Source organism: Corvus hawaiiensis, chromosome 13 (genome assembly GCF_020740725.1).
Source record: "Corvus hawaiiensis isolate bCorHaw1 chromosome 13, bCorHaw1.pri.cur, whole genome shotgun sequence".
Classification (NCBI taxonomy): Eukaryota; Metazoa; Chordata; class Aves; order Passeriformes; family Corvidae; genus Corvus; species Corvus hawaiiensis.
Genome location: NC_063225.1, coordinates 11,798,566 through 11,815,000, shown reverse-complemented (window position 1 = coordinate 11,815,000; position 16,435 = coordinate 11,798,566). Strand labels below are relative to the sequence as shown.

At 44.2% G+C, this 16,435-nt stretch overlaps 1 protein-coding gene across 2 annotated transcripts in view; it reads right to left on the bottom strand.

The window, feature by feature from the left end:
- The window catches only part of MAP2K5 (mitogen-activated protein kinase kinase 5), a 119,839-nt gene that overhangs the window by 44,423 nt on the left and 58,981 nt on the right, over positions 1–16,435 (bottom strand). The window contains exons 15-17 of one of the 2 annotated variants that reach the window (XM_048317462.1): positions 15,624–15,674; positions 12,095–12,166; positions 467–496 (exon numbers count right to left, since the gene is read on the bottom strand). In XM_048317462.1, the coding sequence (XP_048173419.1) occupies positions 467–496; positions 12,095–12,166; positions 15,624–15,674 (153 nt within the window). The remainder of the gene's footprint in view (positions 1–466; positions 497–12,094; positions 12,167–15,623; positions 15,675–16,435) is intronic. The other variant, XM_048317463.1, reaches the window with a different exon arrangement.

The window sequence follows — 16,435 nt, the reverse complement described above, 5'->3', positions numbered from 1 at the left end:
AAATACTAATATTAGGTCCTCTTAAAAGGAAGAATCTGAAGCTCCCTTAAGTATTCCGTTCACATTCTATTTTTGAGAAGATTTTAGACCATCGTACCATTACTCAAAATTGGAATTAAAAATTAAATTATAAAAAAAAAAAGGAGCAGATACACCTTCCTGCTTCCAAAGCCCCGTTGTAAACACTGGATTATTTTTTAATCTCACAACAAAACCATCATTAACATCATCACAATTTTCATTGTCCCCAGGGAAAGAAAATGTAGAGTTTGGAGAAGAGAAGGGGGGGGGGGGGGGAAGAAAAAAAATCAATAGAGACTTCTAAATGACTCCTTCCAGATCCCACTTTTCAATTTAACAGGACAGATTTATTTGTATGTGGCTCAAATGTTCACAATTGCTCTCTGCACCTTCATACATAGGAATGAATGTCACAGTGGCAAACAGCAGTAATGAACAATCTTACCTGAGGATATGGAAACCTCCCAAGAGCAAGCTGGGAAAGGAAATAATATTTGTCTAGTTATAGAGATTTGCATGGAGGGCACATTTCCTTAAAGAGAGAAAAGTACTCAACTCTCACAACTGTATAAACGGGGGAAGGCAGCGGCAGGGATTCTGCAGACACAAAGAGCTGTATTTAGAATGGGCCCTTCACAACCATCACCCCTCGTTCTGCCCGGGATTCCTGTGTTTCTCCAGCCCTTTTGTCTCCCTCAGTGACACTGTTTGATGCCCAAGTTCCCGAGGACTGGAAATGAAACCAGCTCAGCCTCAATAGGGAGGCCAAGACACTGCCCTTTGCTGATAATTATCTGTGATGAGCAGGCATTGCAGAGCAGCTCTCAACTCCCAAAGTCCTTCCTTAACTGGCTCAGGGTAAAATCTGGGTTACAGAGCTGAGCTTTGCGTCCCTGTTGGTGTCAGACCTGAGTGGGATGTGGAGAGAGCCCACAGCACCCACAGAGAAACCTCATCTTTCCTTCAGATCCACTTTTCCAGGATATTGACTGCATTTGCTGCCCCTGCTGTTTTATAAGTCAATTAAGGCCTTACAGAGTAGTCCCAAAATCAACATTCTTATGTATATTGTCTAAAAATATTCTACTGGCCATAACTGATAAATATTCCAAGATAAATTCTTCGTACTAGGCAATTGTACGGAATTGGAAACAATTCCAGCAAAATACAGCTGCTTGGAGTTATTTTGTCTGCCATTCAGAGAAGAACCAGGGTTGTCAGGGGTAGAATCATGGAATGACATGGAAAAGCCCTCTCAGAGCATCAAATCCAACTGTCCCCAGCACACCCAAGGCCACCACTGACCATATCCCCAAGTGCCCCATCCACATGGATTTAAATCCCCCCCAGGGATGGGGACTCCCTGTTCCTGGGCAGCTGTGCCGGTGCCTGATAACCCTTTCCAGGAAGGAATTCCCCTCAATATCCAGGCTGAACTTCCTCTGGCACACCCTGAGCTGACACAGGGCATTCAGAGCAGCTCTGTTCTGATCTCTGTGGGTGTGCCAATCTCTCCCCACAGTCTACAAAGGAGGCAAGAGCTTCCCTACACCCCACAAAACCTTTGAGACTCCTCCTGTTACCGACCTCCAGAAGAGAAGGCCTAGCACAGAGGTTATGGATGCAGTGACACCAGGGATTTCCCAGCTGGATAAACCAGTCCCATTCCCACCATCCTGAGCTCCAGCAGCAACGTTGAAGGTCTGAGGCACAGTGTCACCCACCACGAGGGACAAACCCCACAGCAGCGCTGGGCAAAAGCTGCCTCCCAGCACTGCCCTGGCGCTGACACCTGAGCCCCTGGGGCTGGGGCTACCTGACCTGGCCAGATTGCAGCTCCCCCGAGGTGAAATTTCAGCCTTTTGGCAGCACAAAACTCTCCTGAGGACGAGAGCCAGGCACAGACAGAGCTGCAGTGAGGTGGGCAAGGGGCACCAGGCATCCCTGAGCCTCACCAGCTCAGGAACAAGGCAGAGATGGGGCTCTTCCTGCAATTCCAGCTGCTCTCCAAACCCAGGAGAGTTCGGCCCTTGGGCTGGGAGCCTCAGCAAAACCAGCAGATTTCTGCCAGATCCTCGAGGGAGACATCACAAACCCAGAGTGGGTCCCAGAGCATTTGTGTGAGAGAGATGAAACAATTCCTACTTTAACAATTTTCTACTGCTAAATGAAGCTTTCACAATATTGACTTCAACATTCTTGTCCAGAGGAGGCCCTGGAGCTGCTCCGAGGGCTAGAGCCAGCCTGGGAGAGCTGCGAATGTTCCCCTGGAAAAGGGAAGGCTCCAGGGAGAGCTCAGAGCCCCTTCCAGGGCCTAAAGGGGCTCCAGAAGAGCTGGAGAGGGACTGGGGACAAGGGATGGAGGGACAGGACACAGGGAATGGGTTCCCACTGCCAGAGGGCAGGGATGGATGGGATACTGGGAAGGAATTGTTCCCTGGGAGGGGGAGAGGCCCTGGCACAGGGTGCCCAGAGCAGCTGTGGCTGCCCCTGGATCCCTGGCAGTGTCCAAGGCCAGGCTGGACGGGGCTTGGAGCAGCCTGGAACACTGCAAGCTGTCCCTGCCCAGATGATCTTGAAGGTCCCTTCCACCCCAAACCATTTTAGAATTCTGTGACCACTCCCACCTCAGAAAAGTCACTCAGGGCGCTCTCATGGCAGGCTCTGAAAATGGCTGCTGCAGAGCTAAGCAAAGACCCTTCATTTCCTGTTATGGACCAGGGGCTACTAAAACACATCCCTTACCACCTTCTCCTCTTTTGGGAGTCCCACCCTTCTGTTCCAAGCAGACATCTGAGATCCTGAGGAGCTGTGCTGTTGTGACAGCCTAGAAATAAACCTATAAATGCCCAACAGTTTTCCCGTGAACAGCAGCAGAGCAAGTTCTGATTTTTCCAATGACTGGCTGAAGAATAGTGAAAAACTACAGAGGGAACAAGAAGATGATGATGGTTCTGTGCACAGAGCATCGTTCTGCAGATGTTATTTAAGAAAAACAATCACTGCCTCGATGATGACTTCAAACAAAGCATTTCCATTCCCCCTGATGCTCCCTCTCCCTGACCACTCCAGGCCTCAGCAGGAGCTCCAATGCAGCAGAACAACTGGGGAAAGAGCCAGACATAAGTACAGGGTGTATAAATGAGCACTGAAGGACCCCAAATGCATCAGCAACAAGTTCTTTGGGGGTTGTTAAAAAGGAACATTTCTCAGTGAAGCTGAGAGCTGCAAACACAGGCAGGGAGAGCTCCTGTGTCACTTCTGCATCCCCTGAACCACCACTGACTTCATCTGCTCAGACTTGTTTCCTCCCTGCAAGACTGTCAAGGTATTATAAATTAAGAAACTTAGCAAAGAGTCTGTAATCTTCCCTGAAATAGCCTGCAGATATGTCACTGTACTAAATGTGTTTCAGATTTAATGAAGCTTTAATGTCCTTTTTAATTTTGCCTGTTTCTGTATCACCAGGGGTCGAGCGAGGCAATCAACACTCAAGAGGGTGGTTTGGTTTAAAACTAGGAAAAACTCATTTGCTTATGAGTTGCACTGTATTTTCTTAATTAAATTTACTAAGTAAAACGGTTTAAGTTCAGCCAACCAGTGACCTCTGTGTGTAGATTTAGATTTATAAAAAGTGTCCCAGTGAAAGTAAAGATAAAAAACCGAAGCCCAAACAACAAACAGATGAGAGATTCACTAAAGGGATTTTCAAACTATCATTTGTCTCAAGGAAGTCACAGGAACACGAGGAACAAGCCCAGTGCAGGATGGAAAACCCAGAAACTACCAAATGAACACATTGTCCAAAACTTCTCTGCATTTGCAGGATGAAACTCCAGAACCTGCAGTTCTTTAAAGGTATTTTAATAAAAATAGAATATTTCCATTCACATGAGTTTGGTTTGGGAATTGATCAGTGTTTTATGTCTCGATATTGAGGAGGGAATGCCTGAACTTCAGGGAGCTGGTTCTCATTTCCCTATGGATTCCTTCCTGATGGCTGGACTTGATGATCTTGAGGTCTTTTCCCACACAAGAACTGTAAAAACCTTCATTTTAAAAAGCCCAGTGAATTGCAGTGGCAGAATAGTGTGGAAACAGAAGCAAGAAGGAGACCAATCACTAAGAATTGTGCCAGGAAAACACTTTGCCACCCCATTTCACCTTGGAGCAGCTACATGGAGGAGTTTTTTTGGAGTGCAGGTGTGTGTTTTTTAAAACAATTCCTGTCTTAAACACAGAAATAGCCCAGAAGAGCAATTAAAACAGCTCAGTGAGGTTGTGTCCTGAGAAAGAGCCTTCCCCAAGGCTTGGGCAGGGGACGGATGGATGGGACACACCATCAGATTTTAAACCAGCACTTGATAAACTGAGAAATAATCCCAGATTATGAAATAACAGAGGTACAGTGTGTGTGTATGATGACTTTTGCCAAACTATCAAATTTTGATATCAACTGCAATTTTAAAAAATCAACATTTCAAATTATTAAGTGTTGATTCAGGAAGAACCTCTAGACTGAGCATCGTAAGGAGGGCTGAAAAGCAACTAAAACCTCTTCTCAAATACATTTAACGGGCAGCTAAATGAACACAAAATTCAAATACTTGTTGAAATAATGTGATTTACCATTTTAGAACCGAAGAGGGAAATCCAGAAACCCCCCCCTTACAAACTGCTTTCTCCAGCTCACTTCTTCCTTGCCTGCTGCATATTGTGAATAAAATGACAGCGGCAGCTCTGCCTGTATCCTGTTTGGAAAGTGTCTGAGGGAAGGAAGTTCAAAACATATTTTCAGGACACTCAGGCGATAAAGTTTCCCACTTAGATTATTGTCGATGTTGTGCAAGTTGTTTTTTAATTTACAGTTACACTGGAGAGCACGGGATGCTTTTATTCTTAATTTAGACACATTCCATGTTTCTCAGCATAACTGCAAATTGAAAATAAGCGCTCGCAATATCACCAGTGATGGAGCTGAAGGAGGACTTTATAGTCCGAAATGTTCTAAAATTTGTTCTTAATTACCTCGTGCACATTTTACACAATTAAATTTCCATCCAAGGATTTTGCATTTAGATTGTGCACTGCAGTTAAACCCTCATTTTATGGAAAAGCAGCCGCCACTCCGCCACGCTCAGACACGGGAAACTTTCAAAATCAGACTTAACTACTGGATAACATAAAATTCCCTAGGTGAAATTTCATTCCAAGACCAATTTATACATTCCTAGATAGATGGGCTTAAAATCACCTGAAACTCTGCAGGGTATGGACCTTAATAAATATTAAATACCTCAAAAACTACTCCAAGATTTTTCTTCTCCTTCTAATATCAATTTCACTGTCCTCTTACTGCAGAGTTGTTTTTTTTTAAAAAAATAAAAAATCCAAAAGGATATAACAGCAATTTAGCAGCGTTAAAGTGCTTCTGAGGTTAAACTGACAACAAAGAGGAACAGAAACACAAAGCATCTTGAAGTAGGGTTTCAATTAAATGTGCAGGATTTAGTAATGCAGGCCCGAAAAAAAAAAAAAAAGAAAAAAAAGAGTTACAAATTAATTTAATCTTCTGCCTATAGTTTGCAGCTGCACTCCAAAGTGTCTGGGGCTTAAGAACAAAGCCTTGCAAGGCCTCGGAGTGAGGAAAGCTTCAATTTTTAATGTATAAGGCCATTAGCTGATAACTTGTGGAATCTGCGACCCCTGCGGAGGGGCAGGAGCGGCGCAACGGAGACGGATGAAGTGACAGATTTGTTGGTGGCCAGGGCTAGGAGGGGGAAGGTTATTACCAACACCAGAAATATGCCCTAATAACCTTTGGGACATTCCTTGGCTTGAGCAGATGAGTTGCAGCTCTGTCGCTGCGTAAAAATATATTAAAAATCAAAGCCTAATTCGCCTTAATTAAAGATAATTAGTTTCACTTTGACTTCTTTTAAATATGAACTATAGCAAATGCACTGCCAGCTAAAGGCTGCAGACAATCAGGGTTAAATTGCACATTTCTGCCTGGCCACAAATCCTGGATACTACCAGGCTTTTAGTGCTGCACCTTCAAAGGTGACGCTGAGAATGGCAGCGCCTTTTCCAAAGGGACAAAGGTGGGCCAGGGGCTTTTCAGGGTGATTGTCAGGTGCAAAATCTCCACAAACGCTCCACGAGGGTTAATTTGATTCCTTGTTTGAGCAGAGAGGCTTCCTGCTCGGTTGTTTGCTGGATTTAAATTCGATACAAAAGGGGAGAAATAGGTTAAATTTGGCTGTGCTGGTGGAAATGCAGCTCAGCTTCATCTCTGCTGGAGTGAGGGTTCATCTGCCAGGACAGGCAGTTAAATCATGGGAAAAGGCAGGGAAACTTCCTAAATTTTTGACTCTTTCAAAGTAGAAACAACTGTATTACACAGAGTAAGAATAGGAAACAGTACACAGAATGATAGAGTCTTGGAATGGTTTGGTGGGAAGGGACCTTTTAAAGGGCCTCTAATCCATCCTGCCATGGGCAGGACACCTTCCACTACCCCAGGGTGCTCCAAACCCCACCCAACCTGGCCTGGGACATTCCAGGGACCCAGGGGCAGCCACAGCTTCTGTGCCAGGGCCTCACCACCCTCACGTATATATAAAAATATAAATACACATTCGATATTGTGTTATATACATTAAACAACCCTGTAACCCCATAGATAAAATATACATTCCAAACACCCACAGCTGATGTTATCCCTTAATTGTCCCCTCATCCCTCTGCCTGGGTGGAGAACTGGATTATTTATTTCCCTGCCCACAGTGGCCTAAGAGCAATTGCTGAGCAACAATGATCCATCGAGGTCTCAACCTGCACAAACTGTACCTAAACTTCCACTTTATTGCAGCTTAGTTCACAATCTTCACCTAATATAGGGTTACATCCCAGTGCAGCAGGCGGATAAATCATCCTGGAATATTACTCGGGCTAAGTTTAGCTGGGAGTGGAGCATATGTGCTTCCGAGTCACTGAAGCAAAGGCCCATAAAATACACTAATTACTGGAAGTTCTGGTCACTGAGTGATTGATAGCGCTCTGCGAGGCAACTTCCCGGCTCCAGCTCTTGTGAGGGGCCTCCCCACCACACAGCAATTATTAATTCATGACCCAACCCTCAGGCACTGGGCCCTCCACTCCCAATCCCACCAGCACGAGGCTCGTGGTGTGGCTGGACATTGTCTGTCCCCATCCCGGTGGGCGCTGGAGGTGGGAGAGGAACCGGAGGGGATGGGCACTGCTTGGACAAATCACCCAAAATAGCTCCAGGGGAAAAAAATAATAAAAATATAGGCCAGCTTTCTCCCAAGAACGAGTTTCTGAAGTGCATCATTCCACAAGGAATGGCTGGAACTCCATAAATATTCCTCAATAAGAAGGATTCGGGTTGCTGAGTGGGTTGTGCACGTGACAGCTCCTCTGCCTGGCTGAGCACAAGGAGTTGTCACTGAGTCACAAACATCACAGCACTACGGTCCCTAAAACCTGACAGCAACAAGGTGAGCCTCATTGCAATAACAACAACAACAAGCTTTTTTTATATCCTTGCTTTGCTTAGTCCTAAAGGAAAAGTGTTACTTTTCTTCCACTGGTACAACTTGAGGCTGCTTCTTCCAGACTACTACAAAAATGAGGCTGTACCAGCAAGATCTGGGTTTCAGATTCTTCCTCCACCACCTGGAATCACAGAATCCTTTATGCTGGAAAAGACCTTTAAGAGCATCAAGTCCAACCATTACCACCACTAAACCCTGTCCCTAAGCACCCCATCTGCAGCCCTGGTTTAGATAAGGGTGTGACCTGGTCCAAGAGCACCCACAGCATCCACAGATCAGCGAAATCCTGCAGAACTTCCCTCAGATCAGCTCACAATCCTGGCCTTGAACCAGCATTGCTTCCAAGCTGATGAGATGTAACTGATCCCACATTTTAGACTCCTCAGAAGGAGATTTGAAACCTTCCCTCCTTGACCAGGCGCTGCTCAAGACACCAGTTTTATGCAGTTAAACATCCTTAAGACTGAAGTGCTTGTAGAGAACCATCTCCAAGCAGAGCTGCTTTTCTTGGAGCATCCTCTTCAAGCATCTTCCTCCGGCTCTTTGAGGGCTGAGTGAGCTCTTCTCCAGCTCCCTCTGTGCTCCCAGCCAGAGAGGGATGAAGAGTCTGAACTCCACCACTCTGACAGTGCAACCAGGGCTCAGACGTGCCTGAAGTAATGAGGAAAGGCACATTTGTTGGGTAATTCCTGGTTTTCCTGTGTGTGGGAATGCATACAAGCCCTGAAAATGCCTGATGACTTCTTAAGAGATTGCTAAAAACCCTTTAAAGTTCTTACAAATCCACAGTTCATGAGAACTCTGGTAACCAAAGCATTAAAATTCTCAGTCTGAGAGTTTCAAGAATTAATAGGAAACTAATATTAAAACTGATGCACAAACTCCTTTTCCCTGGGGGAGGCAACAGGGATAATCTCTGTAGGAAAGTTTAATTTTCAAAGAAGGCCTGGAACACAGGAGAACAGAGGACAGTGGAAAGCAGAGACCAGGATGTGACACAGAAGGAGGAGCAAAAAGCCAAGCACACGAGCTTCTACTTCCAAAATTTACTTGGTTTTTGGGCATTAGCAAATTGCTTTCACTTCCTGCATTTTAACACTACACCAATTCTGTCTGGAGATAAAACAAGCCCTGGCAAGGATATCACAGAATCCCAGGATGAGGTGGCTTGGGAGGGACCTTAAAGTTCATTTTCCATGGGCAGGGAACCTTCCACTATATGCCAGGCTGCTCCAAACCCATCCAACCCGGCCTTGATGCTGCTATTAAAACCCAACCAGATGTATTTTATCCTCCCTTGGATGTTTTAGAGTTCACTTGTGGATGACAGCCACGGGAAGGTGGGATCAGAGTCATATTGGAGAGTAACAAGAAATATTGGGCAATTTAATTTCTCCTCCTGTGCAGGACACGGCTCTTGGAGAGAGGGAATGGGTTCCAGAGCTCACACAAACTCAGCCCCAGCCCGGGCAGCCTGGATGTGTTTTATGGCTGAGTTACAAACCCTTGAAAAACAGCTTTTATAAATGAAAATGCTGACACAGTGTGCAGTGTAGTGACAGCAATGTCATTGGTTTAAATTGAACTTGCTTTGTCAACCCAAGAGCACTTAAATAAAACACGGGAAAACCTCCTGGAAACACACAAACTATTTGTGATGAAACACTTTCAAACAGTTTCCCCAGGTTATGGATTAAATTCCATTCCCTTCAAAAAATCCTGAAGGAAGAAAGGCAAACTCAAAAAAATGAACTAACAAAAATCATTACAATAATAATAATAATGATAATAATATGATAATAATGATGATGATATGGCTGCATATCTTATTTTATTATCTTTTAATTTAATTTTTAATTTATCTTTTCTATTTCTGAAGGGAAGACTGAGTGCCCTCAGATCCCTCTTGCCTCAAAGGGAGCACAAACACTCCCCATTTCTCAAAGCTCAGGCAGGACTCCCATCCCAGACTTTTCCCTCTCTCCTAGCAAGTTTTTTGGGGCAGTTTCCTTAACCTCCCAAATAACACTTCCATTTCTCATCACACACAGCTTTGCAGCAAAGAAATTCCAGCCATCTGAAAGGCTCAGAAGAGCATTAAGGAAAATGAGAACATTTCCTGACAATTTTGTATTCTCACCCGCCAGCACAGCCCTCGCTGACTCGATCCCACAAGATATTTCTTTTAAATTAACATGGTGCCATGGTGCTAACACCGAGGTGTAGGGCTGGAGTACGACCCTACTGAGTGCAGATGATTTTAAAATCCTACAGCAAACACCAGCTTCCCTTTTCAACAGCTGCAGCAGCCAGAGCCTGGGTGTCTCCACTCCCAATCCCCATGTCAATACGGTGTTACTTTAATGACAGTGACCTTGCGTGGCTCTTGGAGCACCTTCTTCACCTTTTTGGAGGCATTTTTCTAAGCCCCTGTCCTTGCTTTCATCATTTAACACATCACTCAGAGCACTTCAATAAAGCCCTGCTCGTGGTGGGGAGAGGTCTCGCAGGAGCAGCTGACAAACCAATTAACAAAGCACACAGCCCCAAATTGGTTCCTGCACATCTGGTTCAGGGGACATCCGTGCAAAGTGGGAGGGAGAGGGAGGGAGGAAAAAAGTTGGGAAGGTGTAAAACAGGGGTGGAAATGCAAATGAAAGGAGTTTTCCTAATAAAATTCACCCTGCAAATGGAATTGATGACCAGCCAAGTTATCCACTAACAACCTTAAAATAAACTCCAAATGTCTTGGGGTGTGTAGTGGATCACTGATCTGCTAGGGCACAGTTTTTATTTCAGCAAAGGAACTGGGAAATGCTTTATTTATGAAGTCCTGTCCTTTTATCGCTCTTTTTATCACCAAGAACACCACAGTCAAGTCTTCCTGGAATACAATTTCAGCCCTTTCTTGGCTAGAATTATTTACAGAGTGTATGAACATGGTCTGTATCTCTCCCCAAATGCTGAGTGAGGGCTCTCCAGCATCACAAACCATTCAAATGTGTGGTAAAACAAATGAAGAGCCTTCCCTCCCCTGTGACACATCCAAGTGTGTCATCCCTGCCACTCAGAGCCGGCTTTGGTGACACTGATTTACCACATCTGGAAGCAGTGATTCAGCACTCACCACTCTCATTTTGGTTAAAAGGGCTTTGGCAAGGAATTTATTGTGTGAAAATGTAAAAATGGTTCATTTGGGGGCTACAAAAGATGAAATCTGCCAAGATGCAGAGGGCCAGCACTGAGACTGCTTAACTTGTACCTCACCTTCTGCAAAAAATACTGGCTGCACTTCACCTAAAGGCACATCCAGCTTCATCTTAATGATAATTGAGAAGAGAAAGAGAGAGAGAAAGAGAGAGAGAAAGAGAGAGAGGCACTGAGGATTTTGGTTAATCAGATCATGCCTTTGTCAGGCAGAGCAGGAAAGATGGTGCAAGTCATCCACGGTTTGAGTGAAGGTTCTTAGAGGATGAAATGAGGGGAATTTCCTTCCTGGGACTGTCCTCAAGCTGGGAAACTCCCCTGAGAGCTGTTGCTGGAGGGTTTGTGGCCAGCCCAGGCCAGTGTGGAGGAGCTGTGTGACCACATCCCTCTGCCACCACCAGTCCAGAGCCACTGGTCCCTTCTCCCAGCCCAGATCACACCAGATACAATTTTCCTGGTCAAGACATGATCCTAACACAGGCCTTCCTCCTCAGCTTCAACTCTCTGGCTTCACTTTCCTACCAACAATCATTTGTTTTTACAAAAAAATATGTTTTTAAACCACCTTGTGAGCCTTAAACTGAAAATAAACCCCCTTCCTGAATAAAACTGACCTTATTCTGCCCAGAACTGCAGCAACTGTGGCTGCTGCTCCTGGATGGCTGCATTTAGAATCCCAGACTGGTTTGGACTGGGGATGGACCTTAAAGATCATCCCTTTCCAACCCCCAAACCACACAGCTTCCAGCCACATTCTCTTTGAACAGCTTCACTTTCATAGATTTTCTCCTGCTGCAAACTCCGCTTGTGAGAAATCTCTCCCAAAAGCCCCTGTGAACACTTCAATCCAACCACTTTATTTAATCACACAGGGTAGAGGCTTCAACCACGGTGCAAAATATTTCTGCCAAGATTTTGCAAGGCCATTAAGCAGCTCCAACCTCGAATCCGCTGTTCTAACCCCAGTAATCACCCACTCAGGCCTGGCCTGGGAAGATGCAGCCCAAAATTAGCATAATTTTCAGTCCCTGAGGTGCTCAGGGGATGCAGAAGCCTCCACGCACCGGGCCCTACTTCCTACTCAAATATGGAGTTTTATTTAAGACCTCAAATGGACAAACCCATTCTAAATACAGCCAAAATCTGCAATAGGTGAAAGCATATGAATACACAGGGAATTTAAAGAATAAAAAAAGGTTAAATTCAAATATTGTGATGTTATTTTGATGTTAAGAGTTAATTTGAGTCTTGCAACGTGCATGTGAAGGTGAGAGCTCTCTGCATACCTCCATGAAGGAAATCCCCAGGCTCCAAACGTCCGAGTGAATCCCATACTGCTCTCCTGAAATCCGCTCAGGCTGCGAAGAGAGGGAGAGAAAAAACCTCCTGAGCCTTGCAGACAGACAGGGATGCTGCACAAAAGCTGCTCCAGGACAAGGAATGGGAAAAATCACAGAATCATGGGAGACACTGAGCTGGGAGGGATCTACAAGGATCAAAGTCCAGCTCCCGGCCCTGCACAGACATCCCAAAATCCCACCCTGTGCCTGGGAGCGTTGTCCAAACACTCCCGGAGCTCTTGGGGCCGTGCCCATTCCCTGGGGAGCCTGTTCAGTGCCCAGCCACCCTCTGGAGGAAGAACCTTTTCCTAAAATCCAACCGAATCCTCCCCTGGCACAGCTCCAGCCATTCCCTGGGGTCTGTCACTGATCCCAGGGCAGAGACTGGAGCTGCCCCTCGGCACCAAGATGTTCCAAAGCTCCCCAGAAAACCTGGCTGAGAGCAAATCCTGTCTTCAGGAAAATCCATGTCCACACACCTTGCAAGGTTGGCCTAGGATTTGTGTTTGAGTTGTTTAATCCAAGGAAAAAGCCAAGGGCTCATGCACGAGAGCGAAGCACAAGGTCACGTTGAGAGAATCCAATGGTTCCCACATCCCTCCCCAAACCCACGCAGCACAACAAGGAAAAGATTCCCTGTGTGGAGTCCAGGGGTTGGGGAGTAACTACAGTTTAAAAAGCAAAGTTACTGAAGCCAAAAGAATCACCAAAGCCACACGGTGGCAATTTTATTTGATATACTTCTTAATTTTGGGTTTCTGACCTGTAGGAAAAAAAAAAGCCCCTGTTCCAAACTATTAATAGCAGGTTTAACGCCTCATGAAATGGAGTGCTGTAAAATATATCTGCTGGTTTTCACTTGAAAGCTACAATTTAAGCATTTCCAAGGTCAAGTACAGCATGAAATGCAACAATAAAAGGCTCCCTGAGACTCCTCTCCCCACTGTGCTGTTAATGCACCTGTCTGGCCCAGCCACCTACAAAGCACTAGCTGTGTTTTCAGTCTTTAATAATCCAGAGACCTTTGTTAGAAAACAAACTCCCAAATTAGTGCCAGTCCAATGTGGTTTTGGATGTTTACTCTGTGCTGCTAATCCCAGGTCAGGAGCTTTTATCGCAGTGTGAGCGTTAAATAAAAACCACAGTGCTGCCCACAGCCCCTCTAAAAACAACCTTCCCAAACTGCCACAACCCAAAGAAACACCCACAATTTCAACTCTTTGACCAAATCTCATTTGTTAGTGACCCAAAATAATTAACCTAGGTCAGCAATATCTTAGAAATGTTTGCAACAGCATCACGGGATTTTTAAACATCTTTTTATACTGACAAATAACCTCACACAGATTCAAATGTGCAGCCAAAAATAATTTCATAACATAATATGGGATGTGCTACCCTGGGCCAAGCAAGGTGGTAACACCCACCCGATTTTTTAGACCCTTCCTGAGCCACCAAATCAGGTTTATAATTCACATTGAGCAATATTAAATTGTTTATTCTTAAAATTCAAGCTTTGAACAGCAACTTCTGCTGAGGAATTATGGGTTCACAAAAGATAAGGGCAAGTAAAATCAGGTTTTTTTTTTTAAAAAAAAAAGTACTCCCATGAATTTAAAAGTATGGAAAAGAAGAGGAAAATAGGAATAACAGATGCATAAAGGGTGCAACACATGGATCACTCTAGATACATGGACCAAAGTATTTTCTCTTAATAATTTCTACATCTGACTATTTTTTCATCCAACTTTTTTTTTCTATATAACATAATGACAACATGATTTTACAGAAAACGCATTTTGGGTGGAAATTTTAATTTCTCAGTCAAAAAACTTCTTTTTTTTTTTTTTCTGGTTCTTTCAAAGAAAATCTCAATTTTTTTTAACAGTTTCAAATTCCCTGACAGTCTGCCAAGTGGGTGAACCAAAGCTTATGACCTTCATTATTTTTTGAGGACTTGCCTAGAAATCCGATGACAACAAATGACTCAATCAAGAAGCAAAACAATTTTAACACAGAAAATCTGATCGAGCACATTTGAGCTTCAACTTCTCCCTCACAATTAAGAGATGGAGGCATCACATTCATCCAGAAACAAGAAGGCAAAAAAAGCAATTTATTTAATGTACACCTGGGAAAGAGAACTGTAATCTTGGTTTGGGCACTAAAAGCATAACACAATTTAATTCTCAGCCCTGCTTAAGACCAGTTTGAAGTAACGGCTGAGTTGGAAAAGTTGATTAATTTGAAGCTGTTTCTTTGTCTGGATCTCTGTATTCCAGCTCTTTTTATATCTATATATTTTTTTAAAAACCCCCATTTTTCTGCAGAGTATTCTGATGACACAGGACAGCCCAAGTCTTTCTAGGATGGTGACATGAGCCTTTCAGAAGCCACACAATGAGTAACACCTTGAGTGGAAAAGCACTTAGCAAATAAATGTGCACCTGGTGCCGCTTTCTTCTGAGAAGAAAGTCAGAAAAAAATACCTGAAAGCGATTAAAGGTCATGGATTTCTCCCTCTCCTTTCCTGAGGTTTGAAAAACACGAGCATCAACCCCTTTGTGCTGTTTACATTTTTATTTTAAACGAGCAGAGCACTTCCTTTCTCATCGTTAATATTAGAAGCAGTTTGCTCGAAGAATTTTAATGGCCAAAACCAAGAGGGGTTCATAAACTGCTTTAAACTGAGGGAGTGAAGTTTTCACGTCTGAAATGGAGAACTGAAAGGGATCCAATGGATCTGATGGAAAATCCACTCTGATTTGTGCAGTTCCCTCTCAGGCTGGCTCTTGGCACTGTGGTGATCTCGGTGACAGGAGCAGCACAGGCCACTTGGCAGCTCTGAACCCCAACCTTGCCCCATCCTTAGCAATGTGCCAATGGGATCTAAGAAAAGATGGGAATTTCAGCTTTAAGGTACAGAAACAGGACAGAAGTGGTCTCATGTTAACAAACACTGACCAAAGTTTGTACAGAAAGTGAAAGTACTGATGACTTGCTACGTTACGAACTACGCAACTTGCACTTTAATGCCCAGATATCATCAATCCCAATGTTTTTAGCTTCAGATTTCCATAGGAAACATCCCCACAGGGTGTTTAGGAATACCCATCAGCCTCTCCACAGGTTTAAATGCCTGAACCCCAGCATTCCCAAACTGTGGAGAGTTTGGGGCTGTCACTGATCCGCAAAAAGCTCCAAGCTGTGAGTGAAAACCTATTGTTTTGAATATCCAACTGGCTCCCTTTGTTCCCAGTTGTCACAGGGCACTAAAAACAACTAAAAATACATTAAGCCCCCCACTTTTCCAATATTACTCTTCCCTCTCAGCAAGAAGTGGAACTGTCCCACAGACAGGGGATGGGAAGAGATGGCATTTGAGGATTGATTTAGGATAGATCCTGCACCAGACAGAACAGGAGTGAGGACAAATAGCTCCATTTCAATGTTATTCCTGCATAAATGCACTTACCGCCATATAAGCATTTGTTCCAACATACGTCTTGGCTATGGAATTCACCAGCTATCAGACAAAACAGTCTGTTAGAACAATATAAAGATAATGTGGAAATAAAATGGGCAATTATTCCTCATTTAACCTACAATCATCATTCCTATAAATCAACTAAAAATTATGTAAAAAGGGAACAAATTTATCTGCCAAGGCGTTAAAAATGATTAAATCTCGCCTGGGTTGGGAATGAGGATTCCAATTTAAACAAGCACTGCATTACAGTTTATGGCAGATAACCTTAAACAATTGTGTTAAACAGGATGCTTCTCGCTTTAGTACCCCAAACTAGTCTGATATAAAAAGTCAATTGGGAGGAAGTAGGATTGAGCATACTCATTTCTCAGTCAGCTGGCTCAAGACGTGAATAAAGCCCCAATTCATCCCCTGAATGCGAGGAGCACTAAATACGCTGGAGGGACAACAGCCCCTGACAGCCCATAATACAAGGCTGACCTTCTCTTTGGGCCTCGTGTTTGGCTGAGAGGAAAAGGTGCTGAAATTCAAATCAACAGCACAGCGAGCTCATGGGTCACTAGCAGAGAAGTTCTCCAGGGAGGCCCAAAATGGAAATTAATTAAAATTTGTGCTGCACATTGTCAGAGCCCACCACTATTGTTGCTCCCAATATTAATTTTTATTGTGGGCCAGTTGGGCTCCCCAGACACGTCTCGTGCTCTGCCCTCCCTTTTGTCTGGCCCAAACGCTCCCAGATCAAAGCTGCATATCAATGAAGTTTGCTATTCGTAAGTAGTAATTACAATATCAGCAGT